This window comes from Rhinopithecus bieti, unplaced genomic scaffold, assembly GCF_001698545.2.
Source record: "Rhinopithecus bieti isolate Rb0 unplaced genomic scaffold, ASM169854v2 scaffold_51905, whole genome shotgun sequence".
Classification (NCBI taxonomy): domain Eukaryota; kingdom Metazoa; phylum Chordata; class Mammalia; order Primates; family Cercopithecidae; genus Rhinopithecus; species Rhinopithecus bieti.
Window position 1 is genome coordinate 1,269,985 of NW_016821253.1, and position 11,161 is coordinate 1,281,145.

At 45.9% G+C, this 11,161-nt stretch overlaps 1 protein-coding gene across 13 annotated transcripts in view; it reads left to right on the forward strand.

Moving 5' to 3' along the window:
• SNTG2 (syntrophin gamma 2) overlaps window positions 1-11,161 on the forward strand; it is a 414,561-nt gene that overhangs the window by 371,387 nt on the left and 32,013 nt on the right. For all 13 annotated transcript variants that reach the window (XM_017860345.1, XM_017860346.1, XM_017860347.1 and 10 more), the window contains one exon: window positions 4,109-4,201. In XM_017860345.1, the coding sequence (XP_017715834.1) occupies window positions 4,109-4,201 (93 nt within the window). The remainder of the gene's footprint in view (window positions 1-4,108; window positions 4,202-11,161) is intronic.

Consider the following 11,161-nt stretch of genomic DNA (forward strand, 5'->3'; position numbering starts at 1 on the left):
TACTAGGGTCATTGTATTTTTTCTCTCTGAGACTGATTGATTGCATATAAAGTATGGTTATTGTCATTTAATAGGGTCATTGTATTAAAGAATATATTGTATGTTAAGCAGTGAGCAAAGTAGATACTCAAATGTGCTAGGTGCTGTTCTCATCATCGCCATCATCCTCAGCATTCCTATTCCTTACTCCTCTGAAATCTGGCTCCTTGCACCATTTCATTTTATATATATGTGTCTGTGTATGTATGTGTGTGTGTGTATATATATATATATATGCGTGTGTGTATAAATATATATGTATAAATATACGTGTATATATATAAATATATGTGTGTGTATATATATGGTTTTATCTCTGGTATTGTTAGTGTTTTTTTTTTAACTCTCCAGGTAATTCTGTGCTTTATATTTTTGATAGTTTTTGTAAATATTGATTGCTCTGTGCTATTGCTCTTGATTTATTTTATTCCAAAAGCTGAACTTCAAAACCATTTACTTTAAGCTTTCATTAATAAGACCGCTTTTGATATTTTCACATAAAAAGTTCTGAAACTATCTATTTTACGTTTCGGTCAGTTGTGGAAGTAGGTACTTAGAACTTTTTTTTTTTTTTTTTCTTGAACCCATTAATTGATTCAGAAGCTTTGCTGTAAGCCCAGAGCTGTGGTCTACAATTGGTCATTTTTCTATGGGTCACCATATAATGTGCTGGAGATAAAGTTCAGTCCCATCTTCAGCCAAACCATGAAGTGTTCTGCATATACCTTTTCTCCGTAATTTCATCAGTAGATCAAATGTTGTCCTAGTAAGTCGTTCCTGTGGCCTCGACATCTTGGAGAATTCCAAATGACTACACCAAATGAGTTATGTGGACATTCTCTCCCTGACCAGTTACATGAAAATGTTTAAATTACTAATTTTATCAAAATGCGCTCGGCAGTCTATGAGGATGTCTTTCAAAAAACCAGTACACAAAAATAAACATTCCCATACTCCCTCTGATGTGGGAAGTGGGCCATGAGGCAACCCTTCCTTCAGGATTTGGGGCATGTGTGCCAATTAGAGTTTCTTCCAAGGCATCAAGGGAAAATTACAAACATAGAGGAAGCCTGGAAATAATCCCATATGTCATTCATTCACTAGGTTGAAAGAACTGTGTTTGCAAAGTTCTATGATAAGAATGTTTTGTGGGAGTTGTATGTACAGCAGTAATGAGGAAACAGATTTTTTTTAAAATTCCTTCAAGTTCTAAAAATGCAAATGATGAGACACTTCTATGTGTCTGGGAGGATATTGATTGATTAATTCTGAAAATGAGATTTTGTGTAGCCAGAGGTTCCTTAGACGAAAGCTTTCTCTTTTTCCTCCATCCTAAGCCCCTTTGGAGATTATGCAAATGTGTTGTGTGCTTATGTAGCCATCTGGAGTAACTTTGGCCTGTGCCGTAAAGATGGACTATAATTACTGAATGTGTGTGCATTGCCATTCAGCGGTAGCCACTGATGTTTACAATTTCTACAGATCCTATGATGATAGCTACTTAGTCTACATAAAATATAGCAGTTACCCTTGGAATACTTTCATTTCCTATTTTATAATCACTAGATTTAAATCCTAGAGCTTGAGTAGCTTTCAAATCTGAGCTGTGAGAATGTCACCTCCTGTGGACTTTCACGTAGAACCTCAATCTCCTCACACTCTGGGTCAGATTCATGGAAGGTGAGCAGGGGGAGCTGGCTGGGACCGTGCTTTTCAGCCACCACTCATTGTGATCTGCTCTTGTATTCTCATCGCAAAGCCAACGGTGTGTAGAGTATTCGTGACCGCCGGCTGTGTTGTGGCGTTGGCTGGACCCCCAGTTATCATGGAAGGGTCAGGAGCTGTGTGAAGCCCAAGACAGATGGGTCCTTCCAGCCTTTTGCCCTCCTCCCCCCCATCCCCACCACCACACCCCCACCACCTGCTCTCCCTATGAGGGGAGGGACAGGGACTTGAGCTACACTGTTTGTGACGATCTCTAAGGAAAGGTTGACAGGCGTGAAGATATTGAAGGCACGCAGTCAGCTATTCAGGAAAAGGACAACAGCAGAACAAGAGATAAGTGAGGAAGAACCTCCCAAGCTATGCAGCCACAGGGCCGAGCACGGCGGGCACGGGGGGCAGTGTGGGTCTTGTCAGGCAGCGTGGGCAGCCCATGGAGTGCAGCCGTGGCAGGAATGAGACCTGAGATCTGAGACCTGACTGACTCCAGCCCGCCTCAGTCAGGGTGTGTCTGAGTGTGTAACCCATGCACTGTCAGCCGTGTGCTGTGTGTGTGAGCCACACTGTGTGTGTCAGCTATGTGCTGTGTGTGAGCCACATGCTGTGTGTGTCAGAGCAGTGCACTGTGAGCCAAACTGTGTGTGTGCACGTGTGTATGCCATGCACCGTGTGTCAGAGAGCTGTGTGCTGTGTGTGTGCCCTGAACTGTGTGTGTGCGTGTGTAAACCGCATGCTGTGTGAGACCTGTAGGCTGTGTGGGTGTGAGCCGCACATTGTGGGTGTGTGTGTGTGTGGTATGAGAGTCGTACACTGTGTGGTGCGTGTCGTGTGCTGTGTGTGTGGTGTGTGAGCCATGGGCTTTGTGTGGGGGGGTTGTTTGTGTGTGCGTGAACCATGCACTGTGTGTGTGTGGTGTGTGAGCCATGTGCTCTGTGTGTGTGGGGGCGTGTGAGCCATGCATTGTGTGTCTGTGTGTGTGTCTGTGTCTGTGGTGGGTGAGCCGTGCATTGTGTATGTGTGTGGTATGTGAACTGTGCACTGTGTGTGTGCGAGCCATGCATTGTGTGTGTATGTGTGTGTGTGGTGTGCAAGCCGTGCATTGTGTGTGGTGTATAAACCATGCACTCTGTATGTGTCTATATATGGTGTTAGCCGTGCACTGTGACTGTGTGTGTGTGTGGTGTATGTGCCATGTATTTTGTGTGTGTGTGTGTGTGTGTGTGTATGCATGTATGCGAGAGAGAGAGAAAAGGAGGGAAAGAGAGAGAGTGTAGGCATCAAGCACCCCTTTCCCACAAGAGTAACGTGTTTGGATGCCAAAGGGCCATGCCCACCCTGGCTTAGAGACAGGCCCAGAACCCACGGCTCTATTTATCCAACTCAAATCGAGGGCTCCAATTCTCTTCTAAATGGGAACATTTTACCTGCAGATTTATTACAGAGATTGTTAAAAATAACTTTTACCAAGTTATTAGGGTTCATGCTTCTTTTGAGTCACATGAAAACATTTAAAGCACAAATCTCGCTTTCACCCAACATGGCTGCGAGTGCACTGGCAGGTGTTCACGGGCTCCGCAGCCTGAAGCCCAGAGACCTTCAGGGCAGAGATCAGGGGCAGAGAGCCCAGGCTTCCCCTCAGGAGTGTCACGTGCTGGTCCAGGCCACTTTCCACACAAACCACCCGCCCGGGGTGAGCAGAGCCCGGGTTTCCCCTCACAAGCACCACGTGCTGGTCCAGGCCGCCCTCCACACAAACCATCCACGGCGGTGGGATGTGCTGCAGACTGTGGGACTTCTCGCACTGTGTGACCGACGTCATTTGTGTGTGGTTTTGGCGGTATCCCTGCTGTTCTGTTCTGCTGCTTGGTGATGCTGTAAATCATACTGCTCTTCAGAATTTTCTCATGAAGTGCCGCGTCTAGCTCCTGCCGGAACATGCTGTGGGCCTCATGCAAAGAAAAGTGAGCATATTACCCACTAGGTATAAGGAGCTAGCAGGAGGAAAATTCAGTGGTTTACTGTGTTTTCACATACGCATTGGAGAATAGAGATTGGCTGGGCTCTGTGCATTTGTTCTGAGTTAGAGCAGTACCAGCAAACACTCCCCCCTTACAGAGCTGGAAATATTTGCCTCTTGACGAAAAGCAAGAAAGAACTCCCTGTACGCAGTTGTTCCTGCGGGTATCCCGGGACCCTGACCCTGCTTCCTCCTGTTCTGTTCCCTGTAACTTTCATGTTAGAGCATTTTATAATTTTTGACCAAAGACGGGTTAATATTGCACCTACTTAATTAAAGTTAAACAGCATTATTAAAGAATGTTTTCTCAAAATTAATACTTTTTTCTAGTCCAGAACATACATGTGCAGCTGGCAAGGAGAGGTGCTGTGTTTCACGGTGGATTTCGCGTTGGGATTTACCTGTTTTGAGAGTAAGACAAAGGTAAGAGGCTGAGCAGGCATCCATGCCACCCCGTTGCCATGTGCTTGGTTACATTCCGTGGACGTTAAACTCAGGCCTGTCTGATAGAAGCCACCACCCCTGCTGGATTGTGTGTTGTACAGAGGCCATGCTTTCATAGACTGTCTTCTTTTTTTCTAATAGCTCAGGGACCCAGGATTTCCACAAGCCCTGAGGGTGTCTGGCCAGCAGGATTCACAGCAGGGTCAGTTGGGTGGACAGGGAAGTTGAAGGTGCTGCTGCTAAGGAGGGACCCACAACACTTGAGTAAATGCTTTGAAAAAAACACTCCTCGTTGCCTGCCTTCTACCTGAACATTCGTGGTAACCGTGAACAGCGCCTATGCCTGGGGGAATTTATGGAGGGCGCATGCCAGGAATATACAGCTGCCGTTAGGAAGGGAGTGAGACCCATTTCCACCCGCATCTGAGTATTCTCCTAACTACATAAGTGTTAAGGAAATGCTTTGCGAGGACAATCCACTGTTTTGTCATATAATGTTTTTCAAAACCTACTCTCTGTGTTAATTAAGAATGAATGAAATGGAAAGTGTTGGTAGGATAAATATGGTGGTTGAAAAAAATTTTCAACAAATTGAGTTGAAAGACCTAATTGTCTTTTATTAGCAATCCCGAATCAGGCAGCATCCCCTTTACAAAATAGAGCCCCGTTCGTTTTCTCATCGTCATTTCCTGACTTCCGTGTTCAGGAACCTTTGGGTGCTCTCTGCAGTGAATTGGTCATTGAATCTGTAGGTTAATGAGCACTGGGAACTGCGCCTTCTTTCTGAGAAGCCACCCTCACTGCGTGGCCTCTCCACAAAAGCAAGACAAAACCCCTTCCTGGGCAGGGTCTCAAACTGGTGGTTTTGCCCCCGAGGGACACTTGGACATGTCTGGAGACATTTTCTATTGTCAGGACTTGGTGGGGGTTCCTGCTGATATCCAGGGCACCTGGAGGGTGGAGCCCAGAGATGCTGCTCAGGGCACAGGGCCCTGCACAGGGCATGTTCGGGGCCTACTGGTCAATAGTGTGGAAGTTGAGAAACCCCGGCTAGGGCCATGGGCTATTTCCTTTACAGAATTCCAGGGCCAGAAGACTTAATGGGGTCATTGTTCCCCTCCAAGGGCACATACCATGTTTGTAATGACAATAGCACATATTTGCATAAGCGCTGAATAAGAAGAAGGGATTTCACATCTGCCGTCCAGTGTCCAGGTTCATAATTCTATGGACCCTAAAGTCACAGAGTGAGAAGTAGCTTCCTGGTTCCGCTTAGGTGTTTTTCCCGCTGTCCCTGGCCTGCCATATGCACCTGCCGGTTCCAGGCTAGGTGACTTGCTTTGAATATTATTTGGAAGCCAGATCTGTGTAACCTCACTGTGCATGTCCTTCTGAGATAAGGGAGGTCATGAAGCAACTATTCAAGCGTAAGGACACACTCTCCATACAGCTTCTTAAATAGAACACCTGATTTGTAACTTCTGCTTCTTGCTCTGTGTTTGAAGTAATGAAGTATTCCAGGTAATCTGAGGGGAGACTCCAAAGTCTGCTTTAGAGCAGGTTTGCATAGCCCCCTCACTGCAGCCCCTGGGGTCCTGTGTGTCCCTCCTCTGGAAGGAGCCTGGGAGCTCCTCCTTTCCAGGAGAGAAACACTGGCCCACCGTCTCCGTTGCCTGGGTCAGCATTCACCAGGGGCATCTCTCTGTGCCTGTGGTGCTGAGGGTAATGTACTTACAGGCCCTTCCCAGCCAGCACCTCTCACCCATGCCCGGGGCTCAGCACAGTGTCCAGAAGTCACGAGTCTCCCCGTCGTGATTCTGCCAGAAGGTCTCACCATAGGAAGATCCAACTGAGTCTGCAAAAATGAAAAGAACATCCATCACCACGTTTAGCCAAGCCCTGAGCCTTGTACCTGCAGGGGCTGGTTTTCACCTGGAGTGGCCGCGGGGCTCTCGGGGTGGGAGCGATGTTTGTGAGTTTCCAGGCTGTTGCTCAACGTGATGACACATTTCCTACCTTCGTTTCCCCGGTGAGTTTCCTTTCTTCCTGGGCTGCCCTGTGCCTTTCCTCCTCGAGGGCCTTTCCTGGAGCCTCTTCCCATTTCCCTGGTGTGGGAGTGATGCCAGGCACAGTCAGGCAGAGCTGGGCTTGGGGCCTCACAGGGCACTTCCTATCATTTCAGACAGAACTATCTCCAGAGTCAGCCCTAAAATTAATGCAGTCAACTTTTAAAATAGCTGTAATTTGTTTCTTAATGCTGTGCAAAATGCAGTTGTGAGCCCGTTGGTAAAGCAGCAGTGTTTTAAACTCCTGGTAACCAGACCGTCCAACTCAGCTGAGCTCCTATAATCAAAGTCCATTTGTCTATAGCCTTTAGTGCCTCTTTCTGTTTGACAGCGTGGGTATCCCTCACCCAAAATGACCTGGGCAGTGCCAGAGTAAGCATGCAGGCAGTCCGGGGGCCTCTTTGCCTGCGTGCTAGGCAGGTGGCCTGGCCGGCTCCAGCCCTCCTCCCGCTCACTCTCCTTCCAGGGAGGAACTTTTCACCTCCTCAGCTGAGGGTCTCTTCTGCTCGCTGTCCTCTCCACTCTAGGTCAACTTTGTGTAAAGATTCAATGAAGATGCCTTTTTGTGGTCTGAATCTGAGGCTCAGAGGCCCTGACCTGCTGACCTATTTTCCTCTGAAGGAGAGCACTGGACCTCACATTTTTCTTGGGATTATTTCTTTATTTCAAGGAGTTCTGGCCTAACACTGGTTTGTTGAGTCCACTCAGACAGCAACTCAGCATGAAAATAGCGCATGACAACATAAACATTTGTTCCTTGTAGTTTACTTGGGTTTATTATAGAATTTACAATATTTGAATTAATATTTTTTGAAGGGAAGCTTTCCCACCTTAACTATGAAGGATAAACCAATGAGTTGTAAATTCATAAAATGTTGATAATTTTGCTTTATTTGGCATCTTGTCACTCATGTCAATGTTGGAGGACATTTGTAAGTTTGGCATCAATAGGCTTCCAATTATTTGTATATTGATAAGAACATCAATATGATGAATGATATGAAACAGTTATGAAAATAAATATCATTTAATATGAAATGCTTCTAAATAATTATTTAAAATGTTGTTTTCTCCAATGCCCATGTGCCCTCTGTATTAGTTATTAGAAAAAACATCAAATAGATTACGTGGCTACAAATATTTTGTTTGGGAGTTACCATGCTTATATTCACAAGACAATTAGCACTTTTACACCACACTATACTGTTAACTCAGGACATCTGTGTATTATTTCTGGGTCAAAACTAGACCATGACATGGCAGCAATGCCTATTCACCAAACTCTTGCAAGGAAAGAGGTTCTGGACTTGGGAGGCCAACCCAACTCATCTGCTGGGACATCCTGCTTCGAAGCCTGTGTGTGGTCAAATTTCTTGATTGCCCACCTTGGCTTGCCAGAGAAAGACAAGCAATTATTTCCAAGCCTGAATCCATTAACCATCAACCATCTATTTTCAACGTTGAGAAAAGAGTTAAGCAGGAAAACAAAAATGTGTTTGACCACGAAAATATTTTCTGCACTTACAACATAAATGAGAAGACCGTTATCTAATCTATACGGCCTAAATCTCTAGATGGAAAGTATTTTTTTTTAATTAAAGAGGATAAACTAGAACACCCTCCTAGCTGCTAGAGATGGAGGGCGTCCCTGCCCCACGCAGGCAGGTCACCTGCCCTGTCCAAGCGCACTCCAGGCCGGTAGGGCCTCTGCATGACGTCCACATCCTCTTCTTGCTCTCTGGATTAGCACTGACTTCCCTCCTATTCCATGTAATTAATCAGAAGTGGGAGACAATATCAACAAGAATAGAACCCGCAGTGGTGTGAGAGAAGCGGAGACTGACCCTGGGTGCGCACCAGGCACCCTGGGTCCGGGAGGCGTCTTGCCTGAGCCCTCAGCCTCCACGGGGCTCAAGATGGGGCCCGGTCGCACATGTAGGACTGAAAGCTGCTGGAGAGGTAAAACCACCACAGGATTTACTTGCTCTTGGGGGCACAATGAAAAGCTAGCCTTGTCTCTAAATGGCAACTTCTATTCTAACCGTACCACCAGGTCACTCCCCATACCACAGCAAATTACGATTCTGTATTCAGGGTGATCAGTGCAGACCCTCACAAGAGTGTCCTGGTGCTGCCCTGGCCCCCATGGGGCCTGGTCCTTAGCTAGGAACAGGATTCCTGTGGGGCTGAGTTAAAGTTGATGGAGAGGAACAAAAGATCCGTTTTAAAAGCTGAAAAGGAATTGTTTGTTGTGGGAGACACAGTGCAGCCTTGGCTTTGGCCTGATGAGGAGGAGCAGCAAGTGTCTCCACAGCTCCCTGGAAAACACCAAGAAATTAATCAAGCTTGAACTGAGAGTGCCTCAAAGTCCCTGGTATCATGGAGTTGCCTGGTACTGCCCATGGCACCTCCACCATGAAGGACTCAAGGATTACCTTCCATTGTCGGTGTGTTAACAATCAGACAGCGTTACAGAGGAAGTATTACCTTCCACTGTCAGTTATGTTAACAATCAGACCGTGTTACAAAGGAAGTGAGATGTGATTATCATCTTTAACAACCTGAAACCATCACAGTAATATGTAAACATTAGCATGTTTCATGTAGCGTGCACTCAACTGCAAAGCTGCTCTTTAATTACTAAAACTACGGAAAAATATTTACTGTCTTCCAAGAGGGAGAACTAAAAATCTGGCTTCCCTTTAGCTTTTATCTGTGCCACGGGAGGATGGGTCCACCCGAGTTTATCCCCCAGGCTGTGGAACAAATAAAAATGGCTCTGTTGTGACTGGCTGCCAACAGCGTCTCTGGAGCTGTGAGTGGAGCACATGCCACACTCTGATCTAGAAGGTCCAATCGCGCTTTGGAGAAGGGCTTAGAGTTGTGAAATTAAACTGTTACCCAGACCACTTTTAAATAAAGTGTGCAGAAATGCCATCCATAATGGAAAAACAAGTTCGTTTTTTACAGAAACATTGCTATTATGAGATGCATAAGAGAAAAACTGTGAAAGAGTTAAAAGAGGCCACCAGGGGCGATTTGGAAGGGACGATTACGAGAGGAGCCACCATGTCCCCACCACATGCTCTGAGAAGGGCAGAAAGAGAGCCACACCTGTACCCACAGAGCCCCGACTTGTGCCTGGACCACTTTGCAGCCTATCCCAAACCAGAGACGCTGACGAGATCCTTGTCCTCCATTACCCCAACAAGAGCTAGATGGTAAAATTGGGACACAATTTTAAGCATATATACTGGATGTGTATGCCTCATGAGGAAACGTTGTTCTCAAATCTGCAAATGTTGAGTACAGTTACGGTGCAGTATCAATGGACCAAAAAGACAATAATCATATACCTAAGTCACTTCACTGTGAGGACCATTTTGAAGTCTTTAAACAATAAACAGGACTTTTACGTAGATATTTTTGCACTTTTTGTATATAATGTTTTAATAGCAGTTTACGATACCATGCAAAATATTAATTTAGGTTATTCCCAAGACCCTATCCTAATAGGAGTAGACCACTACTGAGCTCTCTTTCTTCAAAATCAAATTTGAGCCAAAGCCTCTTACTGCTGCTCACAGAGTTGTCTGAGTATTGCTTATTTTGTGAGAAATTAGGCAAAACCTCAATAGCCAAGACTGCCTGCCTTCTCCTGATGGATGAGCACATACCTATGATCACAGGTCCCTCCTACAAATGATGGATAATAGGTCCTTTTAAAGGCAGATGAGACTTACCTCAGTGTAAGAGGCTGAAGTCACAGCCTTCACTTAACAGCTTGCAGAGAGGGTGCTTTGGCGCTGCCCAGACAAGGTGGAATGGGTGTGGAGTGTGGGAAGAGGCTCTCCGGAGGCAGGTGCAGTGGGTGGAGCAGGGCAGGGGTGGCTTGGGCAGCTCCCTCACTGGGACAGGCCCTCCAGGCCGGCTGTGGCTGCCGTCTGCTTCCGGGGCTTGCGTCAGTGCCCCAGTGCTCACATCACACTCTCTTCTGCTCACGACAAGAATGGATACACGTGTTTCACTTCTGGAATTGATGACCATAGGGTATTAGTCCATTCTCATACTGCTATGAAGAAATACCCAAGACTGGGTAATTTATGAGGAAAAAGAGGTTTAATGGACTCACAGTTCCACATGACTGGGGAGATCTCACAATCACGGCAGAAAGCAAAGGAAGAGCAAAGGCACGTCTTACATGGCGGCAGGCAAGGGAGATTGTGCAGGGGAACTGCCCTTTATAAAACCATCAGATCATGTGAGACTCAGTCACTGTCACAAGAACAGCATGGGAAAGATCTGCCCCCATGATTCAGTTATGTCCCACTGTGTCCCTCCCACGACACGTGAGAATTATGGGAGCTGTAATTCAAGATGAGATTTGGGTGGGGACACAGGCAAACCATATCACATGGGAAGCAGTGACTGAAGCATGATTTTGGAATATTCTGTTTCTGCACAGTGTCTGGCAATTCTAATTCTGAAAGGATCCTGATGCCCAAGTCTGTCCAGGTGGATTTGGGCTCAGTTTCCTCACTGTGAACATGGAAGAGACAGAGAAACTGTTCCCTAAGATCCTATGAAGTTCTAATTTTCCTAAAACCTACAGGAAATGTGTGCTTTGACACTTTGGCATAAAATGCAGAGATTCTATTTAGCTCCTGGATTTAATATAAAGTAAAAGATGTGGCCAAGAATCTTGAGGTTAGCATGTGGGCAGGAAATAAACCCGTCAATGGTCAGATGGGATAAAAGTGTTCTTGAAACTTTTTCCCTGTTTTCTGCAGCCCCTTTCCCTCTCCTGACACTTAGAGAAAATATGTTCTTTGTTTAAAATAAAAGCTTTTAATGGAAATTCGACCTATGGCTT